We start from the raw sequence: 22403 nt of genomic DNA on the forward strand, positions 1-22403 counted from the left end.
AGCTGAAGCAAATCAGATCCGTAATCCTGGTTTTCTTCTCCACCAGCAAACGAGTACTGGAAGCTTATCCTCGAAGGTCATATTAAACCAGTAATACTGGCACAAGCTGGGAAAAATACTTTGTAATCGGAGCCAAAGCACACCTCGGAAGACAGAAAATCATAGACTATGACCAGGAAGCTCCAGGCTGGTAATTCCCATAATTCCCCTGATCGCCCTTCCTCCCCGCCAACAACCTGGGACACTTTCAGAAAGTACAGGCTGAACCCACAAGCCACCAGTAAGGTGTCCTTTTGTCCTCTGGAAAGTACAGCTTCCCTGCCAGGGAAACTGCATTTGGTACTTTTCCTGAGTGGGTGCTTCGTACATAGAAATAGCTCTTTCTCCCCCAGACAACACTAAAGGGGTCATGGCCTCTTAACCTTCATATGGGGGTTGGGGGGGGGGTGTTGAGTGATTCAGAGGATTCCAAGCAGGTATGGGGATGGGCAAGCTGTTATTTCTAGAACCTAATGGAAACCGTCCATTTACCCACACTACTGCTGTGCAGACTAGTGATTGAATTTCTTTGCTTTTGGTGGTCACCAGAGCAATCTAGAGTGTTGATTTATAATAACTGGAAGCTTCAAAAGGCTCAGAGTGGCTTTGATTGATACAGATCTTTGATTAATAAAAATGGGGAAAGAAATTAGCTTAGGCCGTGGACGCAGTAGAAATGGCACAACACAGACCAACCTGGTTGTGGCCTGGCTTTGTTTCTTATCTACTCTCTACTTGGGCCAAGTCCCTTCCCCTCTTTTAGCCTATGCCCCACCCACACCTCCAAATTATAGAGCGATGCTGAGGATTACGTTGCGAGTAATCGCATTACAGTATATGAACTCAGGATTTAGAGTCAGAACCCCACAAGTCCTAGCCCGGACTCTGCCACTTAGCAGGATGATACGGGGTAAATTAACTTTTCTCAGTGTCAGGCATGGGTATACCGTATACCTTAAATGCCGGCAGTGAGCACCAGAAACAGCAGAGATCACCAGAGAACGTGTCCCAGCCAGCAGCTTTGGTGGGTCTACCATTTGTGGCGGACATCGATTGGATCCAACCTTCCGTGAGTATGGCAGATAGGGATTTTGAAACGTCCAATGCATGGGAGGAAGAGCAGAGACACTTGCGGGAGTTCTGACAGCCGCTGACCTGAAAAAGCAGGGTCACGGACGGAAGAGAAGGCGGCTGCGTGTTCATGCTGGATTACAGCCACCTGTGAAAGGGCTTTAGCATTTACCGTTTCAGCGTAAGGAGGAAAGGTGTACGGGGGAAGAGAGGCAGGTGGCAAAGCAGCCGAGGACGCAGAATAGTCTGTCATCTGGCAACTGAGTACGGGAAAGTCTAATAATAGAAAGTAAGTCAACAGATGTGATTTGGGGCATGGCCAACGGCAGCCAGCTTCGTAACCCAACGTACCTGAGCAGTCTCAGATATTACCTAGAAAACACCACTGTCCGGGGGAAGCCAGATCATCTGTCTACAAAGTTAGCCGGACGGCACCCAGGGAACCCTGCAGCAGGGTGGGGAGCGGGACAAAGACTGAGGGATTCAGAACTGAGCGAAACATCCTTTAACTTGTTACCAACATGCAAATCCTACTCTACTGAGTTCTTTCGGCCTCTAAACATGCGCCTGGCTGTCTTCACACGTACAAAAAAAATAAGGCTCTCCCTCAACCCCTTTATTTTTCCTTCCTTTCCTCCAGGGCCATATTTTACTAAAAGACTACCTGACTCAGTGCACACCAAACTTTCATCAAAGCCACACGAGCTAGGAGCTTCGTTATGCTGATTCCTTGGCCCTTTCCCCAAACTTGCCATGTCAGAGTCTGAACCTGTCCAGGAATGTGTATTTTGAATTTTTTCAGTTTACTTTTATTTATTTATTTAAGTAATCTCTACACCCAACGTGGGGCTCGAACTCATGACCCTGAGATCAAGCGTTGACTGCCCTTCCGACTGAGCCAGCCAGGCCGCCCCCAGGATATGTGGACTTTTTAAAAGCTTCCAGGGGATGCTGGTGGGCAACCAGGATTGAGACCCACTGGATCCACACTCACTGCCTCATGAATTAACCCACTGCCATGGGGACGGCATCCCCACCCCTCTGCTTTCATCCACCAGGACCTCCGTTACTGAGAGGTCAAGGACAGCTGTCTGTTCTCATCTCATTTGACCACCCAGGCCGATCTGACGTTGATGATTCCTTCCATTCTCCAAACCTCACCCTCCTGCCTTCTACGGCACCACCTTCTCCTGGTTCTTGGGTCCTGTCCCGCCTTTTTCTCTTCTCTTTGAGGAAGCTTCGTGGACTCTTCTGTTTCAACCACCCATTTAATAAACTACCAAGTAACCACCATGTACCAGGCAACGGGCATCTCGATACCGAGTACAGAGTAGTAAACAAAGCAGACGAGATTCCCGTTCTCGAGTTCACATTCTGTTGGGTCCTTTCCTCTTCCAGCCTCCTGCCAGGGGAACCTGAGTTTCGTGAACCTCTACTTATCAAAATACTGCGCAAGAATAGTATATATTCATAGGAGATGATTTATAAACTCTCCCCAGAATCTCAGATAGGCCTGTGACCCACAGAAGAATCCCCCGCAATATGTCTCCGGGGTATCTTAGCCACATGCAAGACTTCAGTTATGACAGACTGACTGATGGCTCCCAAAGAGAGCAGGGCAGGGGACTGGGCTGTCACTAGTCACGGGGGGGCTATTTAAATTTAAGTCAATTAAAAATTCAGTTCCTTAGTCATCTAGCTATATTTCAAGTACTCAATAACTACATGTGGCCATTTGCTTCCGTATCAGATAATGCAGATGCAGAACATGCCCATCATTACAGAAAGCTGTGCTGGACAGCCCAGAGGTTTCCAGACCAAACTCATCTGAGTCATCGAGAGCAGCCTATTTCCCTCTATCCTCCGTCACCTCACCTGTTAAGCTGTTTAACTCCAGATAACTGTTTCGAGGACAGAGCAAGTTTACGGATATAAAGCACTTAACAGGGGTACCTGGGTGGCTCAGTGGGTTAAAGCCTCTGCCTTCAGCTCAGGTCATGATCTCAAGGTCCTGGGATCGAGTCCTGCATCGGGCTCTCTGCTCAGCAGGGAGCCTGCTTCCTCCTCTCTCTCTCTGCCTGCCTCTCTGCCTACTTGTGATCTCTGTCTGTCAAAGAAATAAATAAAGTCTTTAAAAAATAAAGAAAGAAATAGAAATAAAGCACTTAACAGAAGGCTGGGCAAATAACAGGCCCCCAAGAAATGTTAAAAATACTATCATACAATTGCATTGGTAAGAACTCTCTGGAGTCCAACAGGAATCTCACGCTGAACACAGCCAATCCTAAATTCACCAAAATTTTTTCCCCTCTTTTGGTACCCGAAAAGTAAGGATTCATTCAAGCTTTGCGTTAAAAAGAGAGAAAAAAAAAAAAAAAAAACCCAAAACACGGGTCCAAAACGGCACCACTTAAACCACGTGCCAACCTCCCCTGGACATGGGAATCCCAGCAGCTCGGTCAGGAATTCTCCCAGGGGCACCAATGAGGGAATGGGTCACCCGGACCTCTCCAGCCCCCAAATCGGCATAAGACACCCCTCCCTCTTCCCCTCAGGGAAGGGGACCAGGCCTCAAACAATCCTTTCTTCTTTTGCTAATGATTTCTCACCTCTCCCTCCTTCCAAGGAAACCTCGCATTTTGTACAGATCCTCAGGGCTCCACTGGACTCAGTCGGTAGAATGCTGCGGATTCAGGACTGGGCTCATAAAGCCAACGACACGGGCAGGTTTCGGCAGCCCTTGTTCAATACATATGCCGCACAAGGGAGCACTGGGTTGGAGTTTAACACCAGAGAGGAACCCCCACAGTGACCTCACAGCCCATGCTAGAGATTCTCCCCCCTAATACCCCCGCAGTCCATCCTGGTCTCCATTCATCACTCCTCCGGCCCCTGCTGAAGGTCGGGCTCTCATCACTCCTCGTGGGGATTACTGTAACAGGCTCCTAACTGCTTTTCCTGTTGCCAGTCAGGCCCGGGCTCCAGGCCATCCTGGACAGGGATGGTCCTCCTGAAATGCAAACTAGATCCTTGCTCTTCCTTAGGCTTTAACGTCCTGCAGACTTTCCATCCTTTCAGAACCAAGCTCAAACTCCTTTGTTTGTTTGTGGGGAAAAAAAGAAAAGAAAAGCAAAGCCCTAACGAAGCTACCTGCTCCTGGCCCACGCCCACTCCAACGATCCCACCTGCCCCCCAACCCCCAAGCTCTGATGGACGCCTCTCTGGGTCTGGTTAATATCCTTTCCTGCGCTCCCTTCTTTGTTTCACTCACCCCATCCGCAACGAGGCCCGAGGACCAGAGTTTTAGACTGCCAGCATTCCAATCTTAACTGCTCTATCTACCCAGTTTCGACCTCTATAAAATGAGGATGACAAGGGTACCTTCTTCATTGGGGCATTGTGAAAATTAATACTCAGAGAGGGCTCTGGCCTTGGGCTACTCACTATTATAGCTATTACCAACCCTCGAAAGCAGCACCTTCTTAGAGAAATCTTCCTTGGCAACCTCGGCCCACAAGGGTCCTACATCACCCTATACTTTATCACAAAAATCAGCATACTCCCTGGGATCAAGTGATTAAGGCTTCAGTTCCTTGAATCGTCTGGCACACCGTCACTTATTTAAGACTGAAGATCCTATCTTATGTTTCATTTCCACAGGACACTCCTGCCACTCCAGAAAGATCTTCCACTGGGCAAGTACTCTCAGATCCGCGCAGGTGCCACTCTCTCCGCAGATTGCCACCCAGTTCCAGATGTTCACCAGCAGGGTCTAGATGCCTGTGTCGAAAGTACCCTAGGCCCTGTTCAGCACAGAAAGCACAGTCTGTGACCTCAAGGAGTTTCCAGCGGCCTGTGTTTCCATCGGTTGGATACCAAGTTGAATTAAACAGAAGTGAACCTTCCAAAGAAAGCAGCTACTGTGAAGAAAGCTTTCTTGTTGCCAGCCCTCCTCTAACCTCACACACCCCCCACCCTGCCTGTTAGGCTCCAATTCCCAGTGACCCAACCTGAGGAAGATGTACTTCATGCTTGAAACAGCCTCTCCATCTAAGGGGGGTGGGGCAGGAAAGCATGTAGCTCTCCAGTTAGACAGCAGGAGTACAAAGTCAACAGAAAAAGATTCGGAAGCCCAAGGCTACAAATTTTTTGTTTCTTGCTTTCTGAATTGCCTATGCGTTTCGATCAAATGTTCACGCCCGTCCTTGGCTCTCATGAATACAGATAGATAATCAAGCGTTGGCTGGGGAAAAAAACAATATTTTCTCTAATGCCCTGTTCTGTGATATTTTCCCACAAAGAATAAAGGTTCCCTGATCTACAATAAAATTCCAGCCCTCTCATTGCACACAATTAAAATAATTAGACTTACCCCATTATATTCCTCAAACGGCTTCTGAAGAAAGGGGACAGGAGAACTTGTGCCGGACAGGAGAACTTGTGCCGGTTTAAAGGTCTTTGGTCTTAAGGAACACTTTTCAACTTTGGTTCTTAAGGAATACTGCACTTTTCTCTGGTTCCCACACCCTACTACTTCCTTGGCCTCGAGCACTACTTTGTTTCACAGGCAAAACTCTTGGGCCCTCTAAAGAGAATACAAACAAATTAACCAGGTCACTTAGTGGTAAACCCCAATCAGTAGTAATGTGACCAACCAAAATGCTTCCCAGAACTTCTGACAATTGTCAAGACCCTGGGCCAGGGAGTCTCCCAAGCCCGCTGTCCCTACCCTCTCAGCAACCTGTGCCACCTCCCTGCCTTTAGGACATCCTTTGCTTCCTAATCCAGGGCGCCTTCACAGTGGGTAATGAAGTAGGAACAGGCATAGATTTCTCAACCCAACGCAAGCCAGAACCCATTCTGTCCACAGATAACCCCAAAACCTTATTTTTAAAAAATTTTAGTAGGTCACCTGAGTGGCTCAGTCAGTTAAGCATCTGCCTTCAACTCAGGTTATGGTCTTGGGGGGGGGGGGGGTCCTGGTATGGAGTCCTGCACTGGGCTCCCTGCTCAGCAGGGAAACTGCTTCTCACTCTGCCCCTTCCCCTGCTTGTGCCTGCTCTCTCTCTCTCACATAAATAAATAGAGTAATTAATTAATTAATTTTATAGTCTCTACACCCAATGTGGAGCTCCAACTCAATGGACCCTGAGATCAAGAGTCACCTGCTCTCCTGACTGAGCCAGTCATAGCCAGGCAAAACCCCCCAAACCTTCTTTTTGGTAGTCATCTTGATCCTTCGTCTAAACTGTTCCAAATGAGGAGTTAAAATCCCTTCTCCCCTGATTTCCTCTCACAGGGGCACGTGGAGAGACAGTCCCAGGACACACAGAAAGGCCCACACCAAGAACCTTTAAACCAAATCCACAACTATCATGTTTTGGAAGTTATCTTTCTGATGTCTAACTAAACAGCAGTCTCCCAATTAATTTGTGTATCTTTTTTTTTCTTTTTCTTTTTTTTAGAGAGTGAAAGCATGGATGTGCAAGTAGGGGGTGGAGAGAAAGGGAGAGAGGGACTCCCAAGATAGCTCCACGCTGAGCACAGAGCCCGACGTGCGGCTCATTCACTCGTTCTCATGACCCTAATATCATGATCTGAGTCGAAATCAAGAGTCGGGCGCCTAACTGACTGAACCACCCAGTTGTCCGTGTGTGTGTGTGTGTGTGTGTGTGTGTGTGTGTGTGTGTTTTAATCAAAAGTACATAACTACCATTCAGAACCTCAGGTCAGCGTCTAATACCATGCCTCAAACTCCCTTCAGTCACTCTTAACCTAAAACACTAAACAACATTTTAGGTTACTGCAAAAGCATGCTGCGTGGTTTCTACCAGACTTTCGGAAATGCTGGAAACACCTAGAGGAACCCCCTCCCTCCGAGAAACCACGGACTTCAGGAATCAATACACAAAGTGCTGTTTGCTTGACCTCTTCTTGGTCTGCCTTCTACCATTCTCTGAAAAGCTGTTGCTAGAGTTCTGCCCACCTTCTCTTTTCTACACATTCTTCCCCAGCAATCTCGTCCAAATCCATGCCTTCAACAACCCACATGTGGTCCCAAACCTGACTGTTCTACCCAGTACTAGGTTCCCGGATTCCAAATGCATAGAAGACATCACCAAAACCCTGCGTCCCTAGGGGCTTCCCAGACAGCATGATGCAAAACCAGCTCTGCTCCCTCCCCACCCTCCTCTCTTCCACCAAGTCCCTCTTACCTGCCTTCCTTAGCTCACCTACCTGTGTCTCCGTCCATCCACCTAGTTGTCTGAACAAGGAAACTCACAAGAAGCTTGGGCAGTTCCCTCTCCTCCACTCCCTACATCTAATCAGCCACTGAGTTCTGCAGCTCCTACCTCAGGACACATCTTTCTTTTTTTTTATTTATTTGACAGAGAGAGATCACAAGTAGGCAGAGAGGCAGGCAGAGAGAGAGGAAGGGAAGCAAGCTCCCTGCTGAGCAGAGAGCCCGATGCGGGACTCCATCCCAGGACCCTGAGATCATGACCTGAGCCGAAGGCAGCGGCTTAACCCACTGAGCCACCCAGGCGCCCCCGGACACATCTTTCGTACAAACCACTCCCCTTTCTCCACTGTCCTGGCCTTGGACCAACCACCAGTGCCAGACTGACTGTGCAAGAATGGCGAGGCAACTTTTTTAAAGATAGGCTCCCACCCATCACTTCCCTTGGATTCTGATGCCGCCGAGGGTCCAGGCGGGGGCCTGAAGGATTTTCACACATGTCCCAGGTGTGCAAATTGCCGAAGTCCCTACCCTAATGAAATGGCCTCTAGAGGCGCCTGGATGGCTCCCGGGGTTAAGTGTCCAACTCTTAATTTCAGCTCAGGTGATGATCTCAGCATCGTGAGGTCAAGCCCAGCATCTGACTCGGTGCTGGGCATGGAACCTGCTTATGATTCTCTCTCCCTCAATCTATCCCCCACCACACACACACACACAGTCTCTCTCTTAAAATAAATACGTAAGTAAATATTTGAAACAGCCCTTGACTGAGCTGATAGTGCTTAACTATCAGCTTTGGGGAGGAGGAAACAGCGGCTGCTTCACTGGCAGGTTTCTGCTGTGTGGATCCAGCACAATCAGTTTCAAGCCAGCATCACAGCCGGGGAACCACGCGCGTGATCGGCTGATGCGAGCTGGACCCAGCACGTGAAAATGCTCAGACTATCCAGTGTTCTCTTCTAAAATAGGTCTAAATGTGCCTTTTCCCAGGTTAAAATCCTTTGGCGTTTTCCTCTGATGCCCCCCAATACAGTCCAAGGTGCTTTGCCTCGCACATGGGCCTTAGACCATGAAAGCAGTTTCCTCTTCTCAACTTCCCCTACACAAAGTTCCCCCAAGCCCCTCATGTCTGGCTCACATAGACTTGCTTGTGCTCCCCCCAAAGAAGCCATGCACACTCATTCCTCCAAACTTTATTCACCTTGTCTCTCTGTTCCTCTATATGACCTCACATCTCAATAACTGTATTACCCACTGAGCCAGAAACCTGGCTGCCTCTTCCCTCTGACATAGTCAAGGCCTAACTCATTCATTTTTTTTTCCCTCCTGCACCCAGAGCTCAATGGCCTTTGAGCCACGGAGCTTTGATGATCCAAGCCTGAACACGGTGCCTTGGGGGCAACCTGTTGGCTGCTTGAGAAAAAAAATCTCTTTTAGGGCAAATACTGGCTACTTTTTTCAGTGTATTCAAGAGACTGCATTCTAATAGGTCATATTTAATACTAACAGTAAACAGTGCTTTCCTATCTACAAAGTGCTTCCCTGCACACTCTTCCCTCTGATCTTTCCAACCTCATAAAGCAGGTAAGAATATAGTCTCTGATTCCCGTTTTTTTTTTAAAGATTTATTAATTTATTTGACAGACAGAAATCACAAGGAGGCAGAGAGGCAGGCACAGAGAGAGGAGGAAGCAGGCTCCCTGCTGAGCTAGAGCCAGATACGGGGCTCCATCCCAGGACCCTGAGATCATGACCTGAGCCAAAGGCAGAGGCTTTAACCCACTGAGCCACCCAGGCGCCCTGATTCCCATTTTTTAAAGATGAAGAAAATAAGGGTTTACAGGGTCAAAGAGCAAAGCAGTGGAAAGCTTAGGAAAACAGGGTTTCAGTACAGGGGTTCTGTCCCTGAATTTCCTGTTGAGTACAGGACAATGCTGGCCGTGGCATTCACCTAAAGCTGGGAAGGGGTAAGTGGCAGAAACCACCAACCTCAGAAACGAGAGTGGGGGAGATCTGAAGTTCGGGGTGGGGAAGGGAGCCTGGGAGGAGTGGAAATGTTCATCGTGCTGCAACTGCCAACTGTCTTTGCAGGAGGCCGCCCTCGGCCACAAGACAAGAGCATCTGGGAAGTCTGATGCCACAAAAAAAGAAGGGACAAGAGAAGAGTATGATATGCAGGGTTATGGAACTACTGTGCACACATGAAACTTAATGTAACATTGTGTGCCGACTAAATTTTTAAAAAATAATTTAATTAATGGGACGCCTGGGTGGTCCTCGGTTGGTTAAGCGGCTGCCTTCAGCTCAGGTCATGATCCCAGCGTCCTGGGATCGAGTCCCACATCCGGCTCCTTTTTGGCAGGGAGCCTGCTTCTCCCTCTGCCTCTGCTGCCACTCAGCCTGCCTGTGCTCGCGCTCTCTCTCTCTCTCTCTCTCTCTCTGGCAAATAAATAAATAAAATCTTTTTTAAAATTAATTTAATAAAGAAAAAGAAACGTGACGAGAGTTGCTCTGACCAGTCAACAGGGGCTGATGTGAGACGGGACAGTTCACCAGGTAATGGCACCTGCTATGAGGTCACGAGGCCACAAGTAAAACCACAGAAATAAACAAGTTCTCGAACAACTTCTGCAGGAGAGCAGAGCTGTCTCGAGGACAATCAGCGGCTGAAAGCCAAGTGAGACAGAGCAGTGTGTCCCGGGTAGGAGAGGACTTCCTCGAGCTAGAGCCAGACCTGGGAAGGGCTGGCCTGAAGTCCACAGGATGCATCATCCCCTGGAGGCGTGAGGGCAGGACTGGGGAGGGGTGGGCAGGCCACAGGGCAAGAATGCCAGCATCCTGAGTGCCTCGGCACAGAAGTAAGTGTGGGGAGCCATGCTGGTGGCCGGTCTACTGCCTGTGGAAGCAGCAGCAGTCCGACGGAGGGCTTGGAATAGCTCAGAATAGCTCGGGGCACCTGGTTCCCCAGAAACAGCTGGCGAACTCCTGCAAGAGCCATTTTCAAAGCCCAAGAAAAAGTGGCAGGAGTCTGTGTTACTTCTTTAAAGCCCAAGCCCAATGAGGAATAAATATGTTTTCAAGATGTTTTATGACTACAGCTTCCCAACTGGTAGCTAATTTTGTCACCACCTGTTTCCCTCTAGTTAACCAGAATCAAACCCCGTCAGCTGAAAGTGTGGGAGTGCGGGAGGTAACAAAGCAGGGAGGATATACAAAGCCTTGTGCTGGGGCGCCTGGGGGGCTCAGTCAGTTAAGTGGCTGCCTTGGGCACAGGTCATGATCCCAGGGTCCTGTGCAGCGGGGCTTTGTGCACAGTGGTGAGTCTGCCTCTCCCTCTCCCTCTGCTCCTCCCCCCTGCTCGTGAGGGCTCTCCCTCTCCCTCTCTCCCTCTCTCTCTCTCAAGTAAAATCTTTTTTTTTTTTCTTTTAACGATTTTACTCATTTGTTGGACAGAGAGAGAGACTGAGAGAGTGCACAAGTGACAAAGGATAATTGGAAGAAAGACAGCTGGGGACAAAGATGCCCCCCAAGAGGAAACCACCCTTGGAAGGATGTTACAGCCACTCTGGAAGGAGCCCTCCACCCTTTCCCACCTGACCAGAAGCCTGACTGGATGACAGGTGCAGGGACGGTTAATCAGATTTAAAAGGCGCCAAGAAGCAGACTTAGAAACACCAAAGGCAACCCCCTGGGGTCCCTCCCTCCTGGAGAGTTTTGTACTATCCCTTGTCCATCTCTCTTAAGCCTCTCTTTGCTGTCCACCACGTTGTCTGGTCTACATCTTCATTCTTCAAAGCACTGTGACCAAGAACCATGGGCACCATCGGAGAAAAAAATCCTACAGCACAAGTAGGCAGAAAGGAGAGATGAAGGGAGAGGGAGAAGCAGGCTTCCCGCTGAACAGAGAGCCCAATGCCTGGGTGGCTCCCAGGACCCTGGCTCTCGACCTGGGTGCAAGGCAGACGTTTAACCACCTGAGCCATCCAGGTGTCCCGCAAATAAAATTAAAAAAAAAAAAGAAAGAAAGAAAGAAAGAAAGAATAGCCTTAAATCCTGCCCCAAAAAGCCAAGGGGTGAGAAGGGGCTGATGCATCTGGAAAGCAGGAGGAATTCTTGTGTCCTAAATGGCAAAGGACACATGGCGGGGGAGGGGTACTGACCCAGAAACTCTATCACAGACAAACTGCCAGATACATGGAGGGCCTGTGCAGATCAAAGACGGACGGCAGACTGTGTTGTGTTCCAGAAAGAGTCCCTTCAGCTTCCTTACCTCCCCCTTCCCTGCCTCACACTTAGCCCCATCCCCCATCCAACTTCATTTGCCCTTGGCCTCTGGAAAAACTGGTTTATGGTAAAAACCATTATCTTGTTTTTTTTTCCAATTAGAAGAAATAACAAACAGTCCTAACAGCGAACTCTGGTCATTCAGTACTCACAGACAGCCCCTGAGGGGCCAGAGGAAGAAATAGCACTGAATGGACCTGGAGTCAGGGCAGGTGAGTTAACAGCTCGACACCATATCTTCCGGGCCAAGCACTTGGCAATGTTCTGATAAAGTACACACTCATGGGCACATTTCATTAGCAAGAAGGCAACAGACACGTGTAATTTAGCTTACGGAACAAAAGGAAACAGAAGTTGAATAATCCAAAAATCTTTTATTTTTGTTTTGAGAATGTTAGTGAAACACACATGCGCACACACACACACACACACACACACAGTCCTGCCCTGTATCTATTTTGCCCCTTCAAGTTCAAATGTAGGATGCACCCACATGGAAAAGGGCACAAAAAGATTTTCATGATCCACAAAGTAGATGACCCACTCACTCAAGACTCATTCAAAGAATACTTCGAACGGCAACCTGCCAACAGAGAAAAGATGAGAAAGCAAGCTTTGGGTGCCCCAAGTTCCATGCTAGAAGGCAGAGGAGACAAAGTACCCTAAGACCTAGCCCTACCCTCAAGAATCTTAAAGTATGGGGCGCCTGGGTGGCTCAGTGGGTTAAGCATCTGCCTTCAGCTCAGGTCATAATGTCAGGGTCCTGGGATCGAGCCCTGAGTAGGGCTCTCTGCTCAGCAGGAAGCCTGCTCTTCCCCGTCTCTCTCTGCCTGCTTCTCTGCCTACTTGTGATCTCTCTCTCTCTGTGTCAAATAAATAAATAAAATCTTTTTTAAAAAAAAAAAAAGGAATCTTAAAATATGTTTAGAAATGAAGCCTGAAGTATAAAGATAAGTATGAATCACCAAAACGCTATATCACAGAGAAGGGCAACAGACATGTACTGAACGCCTACAATAACCCTTTTTCACATATGATCTCACTTAAAAGTCAGTATTCGAGGAAAACAGCATGCCTCTTTTTTATCCCAATTCCGTTCTGTCTGTTCTTGGTTTCTCAATTTCTTTACATGAAGAATAACAGTGTGCCATCTTCTGTCACCAAATACCCCACTCGCTCTGACTTCAAGAGCTAATCGCCATAACTATAACCCTTCTGCAATGTGGGGTTCTTTCTGGCCTATACAGCACCCCCTACCGCAACTTCTTATATGTGCTTTTCCAAGCTCATGGCCAGGCTGGCAATTGGCTGTGATGCCTAAAGCCCACAGTGTGCTGAGTCCTCTGTGCAACTCCGCTGGGCTGAGAGCATGAGGTGGTTATTCCCATGCCTCACGGACTAAGGAGAACCGACTCGGGGCTAGGGGAAGTAGAGGAGCCAGCTCCACTCCCATTCTGTGACGGCCCATCTGCGGAGCTGAGACTTAGAGGATCCCACCAATACAGACCTGCCCCACGTGTTCTCATCACTCAGTGTGCTGCTGTCCTCTGTCTTTTATGCTCTTTACTCATATTCCATAGTACAATGGGGTTGGGGTACACTACGAGGAGCAGGGAAAACCCCTGGCCTCTCAATGCTCCCTTGCCCGGGATGCCATTCAACCTAGAGAATCAAGAAACGGATCTGTTTCAAGCTCTTCTTTCTGCCCATTGGCTTCTCAGGGTGATGTGGGGGACACGGAATGCAATGGGCAACCACCATTCCGCTGCTCGGCTGGCAGGCAGCCCCATTTTGAGGAGGTAAGTTAGAACTGATGATGCCCAGTTGCCCCAAGAGGGCAAAGAGTCACCCAATATGGGCTCAGATCATTTTTGATTTCATCATACTCTTTGAGTGTTGAGGTTACCCACCTCGTCCGCTTTCTTCTCATTTCCCCACTCCTCAATCTGGTGCTGTCCACTAGCTCCATCCATACCCCTCTGCTCACTTCCTCACTCAAGCTCCCATCTCAAGTGTTTTACGCAAACTATCCTATAATCAAATATCACGGACGGTGGCCCAGGGGCCTTTTCCCTACCTCAATTCTTTCTGACATGTCTACGGCATTTGAAATGACTCCTCCTTCCTGGGGGGAAAAAAAAATCCCAGTACTCTATCCTTGACCTAAGTTCAATATTACTTAGTGAGATCACGTCTCTCATTCAACAAGCATTTCGAGCACCTACTATGTGCCAGGCTCCATTTGAGGGAACACCAAGACGAAAGAGGAAAAAGAAAATACATTCCGTCCTGAAGGAGTTCACTCTCCAATGGAGAGTCTTTCCTTTGAGTAAAGAGATTACACACAACAAGCGAACCTCTTCGTGGAGGGTGGGAAGGAAAAGTTGGCTCTACAAAGCACACCACCCACGCACAAGACAGAACACCTGGGGTTCCATGGGACTCTGGACAGAGCTTCACGGAGGAGGAAGCAGCTGAGACGGCGTATTCTAAGTGGAGAAATTGGCAAGTGCTCTCGATGACTTGGCGGAGAGTTGTTTGCCGCTCAGTCAAGGGCCTCAGGCTCACCCTGCTGGGGGTGAAGACTAGGCCCTTTATGGCTAGAGTGGAACATAGGCAAGAAAGCAAAATCTGCATGACAAAGGGCCCCTGGGTCCCAGGAGTGGGATTAAATTTCATCCTGTAGGTGACCAGGGAGGTACTGAAGATTCTGGAAACAGCATTGTTTGGTTGGTTGGTTATCCAAAGAAAGCAGAGGATTAAGAGGGAGGCCTCTAGAAGGAAGCGGAGGCAGAGAGGCAAAGGCTCAAACAAAGGGAGTGGAACCCCTGAGGAAGAGACTTGAGGAGGTGCCTGACTACAGGCAGTGGGGGAAGGCCAGGGAGAAATCTAGAATCCCCTACTGCCTCTGCTTGCTGACACCTGAAGACAGGTCTCTCTTCTTCTCTGGTATCCCTATCTGCTCCACTCCAAGCATCGTGCAAATCACATGTGAGGCAAGGTATAAATCTATGCTGACCTGTCCCATACTCCCACCTCGCTCACCCAATGGTAAGGTAAGTCTACAGCAGGACTCTGCCATGGGCCTTGTACCCAGAGTGAGAGCAGGAGGCCGCTACGGTGGGCTACGGGAAGATCTCAGGGCACCCCAGCTGGGTTCTACGTACCATCCGTATGCCCTGCTCCTGGAGTCATGCACAGAGTCACACTCCCATGTATTAAAAATAAAAACAGGGGAAACAGAGCACAAGCTCAGTAGCACTGGGGCCAGGTTCAGACGTCCAGGTCTGGCTCTGGTTCCGCCACTGACGGGGCAAGACACAGAGCAAGGAGCCTCACCATTCTGGACCTCAGTCTGCCTCTGCGTAGAATAAACAGAGCAAGCCCGACCACCACAAAGGTCCCTCTTGGCCTTTTCAAAGGGGAATGAAGCTCAGTAAGATTTTAAGGACGATTTCTAGGAAAATTGGTTTGAAAGCTAAGCGACTGGCAGAGAAGGGCGCTGTGTGGTCTGAACTAGAAGGGTGAGGTGGCCCCGACTGGGCAGTGGGAGGCAAGAAAGAACAGCATCCTGCAGCTTAGGTCCCCGGAAAGGCAATTCACAGGCGCAAAGACACATGGGACTTCCTGGCTCGCTTCCTGTGCTCGCAATTCTGGATTCCTGCTTTCTTTGATTGTGAACTATTCCCAGCTTATTGCCTTGATCAGAGTCTATAATTCTTGTAATAAAATCGTGGACCAACCCATATATAGGAAGGGCCTAAAAGATGATCTGGTCTCACTCTTCCCCTTCCAGAACAGGAAACTAAAGAAAGAAGAGACATGTAGAAAGCCACAAGGGTATTTGAGAGCACTGTAAAAAATAAAACTCGAGTTGGCCCTACCCTGAGAACAAGAGTTCTGCCCCACAACCCCAGGCTGCCCTTCAGCTACAGGAACCCCCCTTCCTTTCTCTGACGTTCGGTGCCACCGCTCATGACAAGGAGAACTACGACTAGCTGTTCGTTCCAGATAATGTCCACATCATGGGCTCTTGGTGAGGGTTTACCAGATACCAGCTCTGTTCTGACCACTGGAGACATGGTAACGGCCGGGCCCCAGCACTTAAGAACCTCAAATTCTGTGCTTGCTTTGGCAGCACATATTCTTAAAAAAAACAAAACAAAACAAAAAAAAAAACCTCAGATATTCTTGTGGTTTCGCAGCAGGGATGCAGAGGGAAGAGACCTGTCATCAACACAGACAAAAACGAAAACAAAACAAAAACCCACGGTAAGTTAAAAGTATTACAAAGGTGGGGTGCCTGGATGGCTCAGTTGGTTGAGTATCTGCCTTCGGCTCGGGTCATGATCCCAGCATCCTGGGATCAAGGTCCCGCATCAGGCTCCCTGTTCAGTGGAAGCCTGCTTCTCCCTCTCCCACTCCCCCTGCTTGTGTTCCCTCTCTCGCTGTGTCTCTTTCAAATAAATAATAAAGGCTTAAAAAAAAAAGTATGATCAAGGTAATAAAATCAGGAACTGAGGAGTCTCAAGGAAGCAAAAAAAATAAAGATGCTAAAGTTCACAGTGGCAGAACCCCTAAAAAGGGACAAAATTTGGACTCGAATCCATCCAGCTCACTGCACAGCACACGACTTTACCAACTGGGTCAGACTGAGTGGCTCGGGCAGCAGTTTATGTGACAAGGGCCCGCAAGACCAATGACCGACTAAAGGGGAATACATATAATCAGAAGGGTCTCTCGGGCATTTTTAACTTGAAGTATTTTTAATTTGGAAGGGAATTCAAAAGAAGAGTCTAGGGAATTTTGTTTTGATTTTCATGCACCCTCATGAATCTCTAGCTTGTCCTAATGGAAACCTAGATTATAGTTTAATCAAATATTTCTCCTTTCATTCTATATCTGTGTACTGTGAAAACCCAGACGTAAACATCTGCTTTCCTACTTCCCTGAACAGTAAAGAGAGCTCCTCCACAGTACATACTCAAAACCACATTTCTCGCTGATGTCGCCGGGGATATAACCTATCACAATCCTCTTACTAATATAAGGCTAAGTCCTCATAAAATACGCAGATAAAGCAAGTTAAAATAGTCTCTAAATACAAGAATGGCATGTAGCCACTTCCACAGTCAGAGTCTCACGAAAGATGGACTCAGCACTGCTCAATGCCCACAAACCTACCCGAATCTCATAAATGCCTCACATCTCAAAGGCAGTTCTTCCATCTTACCTGGGCTCTTTTCTGTAAGATCTTCTCATTTTTCTAAAAGTTCTCCCTCGGCATCTTCTCCCCAGCACCAACAGCATCTTCTCTCCTAATTAGGCCTCATATCAAAGAACATCACTCCTCTCAAACCCCGGAGACAATCCGTTCATGTAGAGCTCTCCGCCAGGCCTTATGAAATACGGATCTAGCTGAAATCAAAGATTCGTGAAGCCACATTGGGGAAGTCCAGCTCCGGGCAACAGAGGCGCAACATCCCCCCGGTGGCTTCCATGTCCCTGTCCCTCTCCCATGAGAAGGGGGACCGGGGTCCAGAAGGGCACCAGGAAATGAGAAGCAGACACCACAGGCTACTTCCCTGATCACACACAGCCCTAACCGCCCTCTGGACCACTAATTTTTTCCAGGTCTGCCAACCCCAAGTGACTCAGCAAAGGTACTGCAATGACAGACAACCACAAGCCACATGGCCTGCCCTTCGCATCAGATAAGCTCGGCACCGATCGGAAAATGACACCAATGTGGAAACACTTCTTTCCCTTAAATGTAAAGGGATGAGAAAGAAGTGATGAGAAAGAGGGCGCTGATCATGCATCAGGCACTTGGAGAGATGCCTCGCCTTTATTTCAACACCACGTCAACCGACAAGGTCGGTATTAGCACAGTGCCCTCTTTCTGCAGGAGGAAACTGATGATGCAAAGTGGCCAGAGGGGAGAAAGTTCGCTCCAGGCTGGAATTTTACTCTATAGAAGCAGGCTGGAAATTGCTACCAGAATAAAAATCAAACTCAGCCGCTGGGGAGCCCTCTCCACTGCTTAGGAATGGTGTCAGCCCGGGCATTATCAGTGGTATTCAGCAAGGATGAAGAGCCTTGGAAAGGGTACAAAAACATTCTATGTCTCAGCTGTCCCCCGTCCCTCTCAAATTCACCATCAGTAGCCGCCTGTGATTCCGGATGCCCCATCCCTCAACGCCGGCTGGGCTTAGCCTGGACTCATCTAGAATGGGCAGGCCAAGTCTCTCGGTCCCCCCAAGAGGTGGCTGGATCTAACCCACCAGCAAACATCAAGACAAGTATCCTATTCAATCAGCAAATTAAAATTTTTTGCTGATGGGGGCACCTGGGTGGCTCAGTGGGTTAAAGCCTCGGCCTTCGGCTCAGGTCATGATCTCAGGGTCCTGGGATCGAGTCCCGCATTGGGTTCTCTGCTCAGCGGGGAGCCTGCTTCCCCTCCCTCTCTGCCTGCCTCTCTGCCTACTTGTGATCTCTCTCTATCAAATAAATAAATAAAATCTAAAAAAAAAAAAAATTTTTTTTTGCTGATGGCCCAAGAACACCTCACCTGCCCTAGGGATATCCAGAGTTAAAAAATACATAACACAAACACACACACACACAGATACTTATATAATATATTCATATTAGATCCACAATATATTTATTTTTGTTTCTTTTTAAGATTTTACTTATTTGCCAGAGAAAGAGGCGGTGGGGGGGAGCGCACACACACAAGCAGGGGGAGCAGCAGGCAGAAGGAAAACCAGGCTCGCCGCTGAACAAGGAGCCCAATGCGGGACTCGATCTTAAGACCCTGGGATCATGACCTAAGCCAAAGGCAGATTCTTAAACGACTGAGTCACCCAGGAGTCCCTCACAAGACGTGTTTTTAAAGGTCTATTTACTTATTACTTCATTCATTCTCTGATACCCATCCACTGAACCTGGACAAGTATGTTCGGGTTTATCTGCACGTTTAACTGTTTCTTACCAACCCTCCCAGGACACTACTGAGCTGATTAAGACAGTGAAAGTGAATTATTTCCAAACAGCACCTGTCACTCAGAGGGGCCCTAAGCTGGTAGGCAACTAGGGACAGATGCTCTAGGACTCTAGACTCTTCATGGCTATGAGGACTAAGGTCAGAAACAGGCACAGATAACAATTCAAAAGTGCCCCGCTTTGGAATCGTCTGCATCAAAGGAATGAGAAACAAAACAGAACTTTTATTTCCCCTGCCCAGCCTCTGCTAGAAAGAACCGAAGGGAAGTTCGGCAGTCCTGTGTTCCAAAGAAAAGAGAGAAGTGAAGTGGACCAGGTTACCCCAGGCCCATGACTGGGGTTCCCCATTCAGCAAAGCACAAGCCATCTTCGTCTACTCTGTGAAATGAATGAGCAAGCCAGGCCCTCTGTGAAATGAATGAAATGAATGATGGTAACTTGCTTCTGTTCTCATAAGACAACATGTCCATCCAGCTCCATTTACAAAGGACGGTCTCCTGCTAGAGAGGATGTCCTTCACAGTAAGTTGTGGCCAGCTATCAGGATGACTAAATGCGGCAGTTTCTGCTGCCCTCTCCTTGGAGGCACCTGCCACATTTCCAGGTTTTACATTTATTTCCATGATTTGCACTGACCGCCTGAAAGATGCTCAATAAAAACTTGCAGGTGAACAAATGAATGAATGGACAATAAATAAACTAGACTAATCCTTCCAGAGCAGAGGCCAGCCAGAGCCTAGTGGCTGGCGCAGAGGAGCCAAAGCCCTACAGGCAGGCAGAATTCGAACGTTCCTTGCTGGGGCAGCCTGAATGTTTCATGTGTCCCACAGGGGAGGTAAAAATCCAGCCAGAGCTTTCCACCGGAGCGGCTGCTTTAACAGAGCAGAGGCCCGCTGAAAGAGTGTCTTACAGTGTTTGGTCTCTATGTTCCATTTCCTACGGATTTTCACCACCTACATCGTCAGCACACGCACATAAACCTCAGTACGGTGTCACATGGGCAGATGTATTCTTTACACAGTTTCAAACAAGGCTTGAATTAAAAGAGCCAGGAACCCCTCTTCTGGAGTCAGATTCCATCATTACTGAGTTGTACGGATGAGGGCACGGTGCAGAGTTTCGGTGCCCCTAAGGGCGGACACAGATGTTCCACCTGCCCCACAGGCTGCCAGAGCGAATGAAACAATGGACGGCCAAGCCCTGAGCACGTGCCTGGAGGCTTGGTGTGTGTCGGGAAGCATGGTAAGTGCTGGAGCAAATGCAAAGGGTGATCGCCCTGTGCGCCCCCTTCCTGGAGCCCGTGGCCTGGGAAGTCACTCTGGAAAGGATACAGTGCGGCGCAGATTCAGATTAACAGCTGTCCATGCGGGCACCATTCTCTGCTGCTCTGACCGGAAGCTCCCGTGGCAAGGGTCAGTGTCTGTGTCCCCTCATTCCTCCGTAACCTGCCCCCCACCGCCTGCCCCCCACCACCTTGGGCTCCCAGTTCAAGAGTTCAGACCCCACATCCTGTGACGACCCAGTCCCTGGCCTTCAAGGCCTGTCTTCAGGCTGTCACCACGTTGCATGAAGAAGGCCCATGTCTCCTGCGCGTCTTTCGGCTCCTGGCTTCCGCTACAGCTGAGTGGAAAACGCCAGGAGAACAAATGCCCTGACATCCGACAGCTGCAGAGAGACAGCCGGCTTCGCACCGCTGTCTCCCGAGGTCTTGGAAAACGTCAGAGCAGCAGACGTGTCTGCATTCTGAGATGCCCTCACCCGAACCACTGAAGTCCTCCTGCCAGTGGGAGGGAGTCCGCTTCCACGGTCAGCCCTCAGCGACACCCCTGTGGCCCTCCCTCTATAGAGCAGGGCGGAAGACCTCGCTTTCACAGTCCCCGAGTTCTAAGTGTTAGAACATAGATGAATTATCTTTTGGGGATGTGCCCAAGTAACTCGTTTTTAAATAAACAGGGATCACGGTGGCATCATTCATTTCCTCACTCTCTCTCTCCCCTCTCTAGGACGCAAGCTCTCCTAGGGCAGAAACTATGTCATTCACTGTAGTTTCTGGCGTCTAGAATGGCACCTGCCCCATCACAAGTGGTCAGTAAATATTTGCTGGATTAACTGGGGAGGAGGGAGGATAGAATGGAAGGCTACATGTATTCCCCAATCCTTCTCTCCTCTCAAGAGGAACAACTGTTGCCCTGACCTGGAATGGGAAGGCCAGAAAAAAGTATGGTTGCCATGGCAACCACAGCTCCAAAATTCAAAACATCCTTCAAAACTGCCACAGGTCTTCGGTGGGAAAAGTGTGTTACTCCTCTCTGCAGACTATACCCGGGCTCTGGGTCAACCACTGGCCAAAAATATTGCTTCCGACCTGTTCTTGCTTTCTGGAACCTCGTTTGAGGAAACATCAACCACTAGGGATGGTTTAGGAAACAACATCCACTAGAGATGCCAAGTTAAACTCCCTTAGAAGAACAGCAGTCTCTGTTCTCTGGACCTCTAGAGTCTGATGGAACACGCAGACGGCACAACAAAATAAAAACACGAAAGAAATCAACAGGCTGAAAGCAAACAAGCCCTTATGTAATCATCCAGATTTACATAAATGGTATATTGGCGGGGAGGGGGTTGGATTATTCAGCTTCAATAGGACTTCTTGCTTTGCAAAATGATTTACACTAGAATTCCATGAAAATCAAGTTTCTGTGCAGTCCTTCATTCATTTGATTATTTACTCCTTCCCCAAATACCTATTTACTGAGCTCCTACAATGTTCCATGCAAAGAGCTCAGCAGGCACTGAATAACTCAAACCCTGAATAAAATAAACTCTGCCCTCACAGCTTATGATCCAGTAAAGGATGCACTGTGACCAAATAAACACAATTGAGGAACACAGTCATAAATTAGGACACGTAATAAACACCAGAGTCTGGGGACGCCTGGGGGGCTCAGAAGCATCTGCCTTCGGGTCAGATCATGATCCCATGGTCCTGGGGTTGAGCCCCCCCATCAGGCTCCTTGCTCAGTGGGGAACCTGCTTCCCCCTCTCCCTCTGCCCGCTGCTCCCCCTGCTTGTGCTCTCTCCCTCTCTGACAAATCAACAAAATCTAAAATAAAATTAAAATAAAATCAAGTAAAAAAACACCAGAGTCTGGAAATATTTCCTGGAGGAAAGATCCAAAGGAGAAGAAAAGAAGGGCAGGGTGACAAGGTGGGGCGGCGTTACCAGTGGGGAATTCCGGCTGAAGGAACAGTGTCTGTGAAGACATGGAAAGAAAAGAAAGCACCCCACTCAAGGTGCGGGCGGCAGGGGTGGGGAGGGTTACTCTGGCTGGAGGCACAGGACCGGGAGCAGCAGCGGGGGGTGTGAAGACCCCTCTGGCGGCAGCCCCTTCCCTGGCCCTCGTAGGAGGCAGGGAGTCGAGCGAGGAGGGCCCTTGAGGAACACACACCGGAGAGATGGTGGCCTAGAGAGGTGCAACGGTGGTAGAGTTGGGAAGATGGGCTTGAAGAACACCCTCCCAGGGGAGGGAAGCCTCATGAAGCTGACCGGTTCCCATCCCCAATGCAAGGAACCAAGGGAGAGGAACTGGGCTGGAGGGAAGGAGGGCCGCCGGTTCAAGGACACGGACACGGAGTTCTGAAGAGCATCTCCACAAAACGTCCATTAGTCACTCGTAGGTGTGAACCTAGGGCTCAAAAAAGAGAGGAGGTCTGAAGTATGGGAGCGTCATCATCATAGAGAAGTAAGGAAAGCCACTCAAG

General features: G+C 48.9%; 1 protein-coding gene across 11 annotated transcripts in view; it reads right to left on the reverse strand.

The window, feature by feature from the left end:
- Nucleotides 1-22403, reverse strand: part of GRAMD1B (GRAM domain containing 1B) — a 242496-nt gene that overhangs the window by 138017 nt on the left and 82076 nt on the right. The window contains exon 1 of one of the 11 annotated variants that reach the window (XM_059414862.1): nt 16869-16968. The exons of the other annotated variants lie outside the window; for them this stretch is intronic. Within the exon in view, the coding sequence (XP_059270845.1) occupies nt 16869-16945 (77 nt within the window). The 5' untranslated portion in view covers nt 16946-16968. Of the gene's footprint in view, nt 1-16868; nt 16969-22403 lie in introns of those variants that run through there. 11 annotated transcript variants of the gene reach the window in all.

This window comes from Mustela nigripes, chromosome 1, assembly GCF_022355385.1.
Source record: "Mustela nigripes isolate SB6536 chromosome 1, MUSNIG.SB6536, whole genome shotgun sequence".
Lineage (NCBI taxonomy): Eukaryota > Metazoa > Chordata > Mammalia > Carnivora > Mustelidae > Mustela > Mustela nigripes.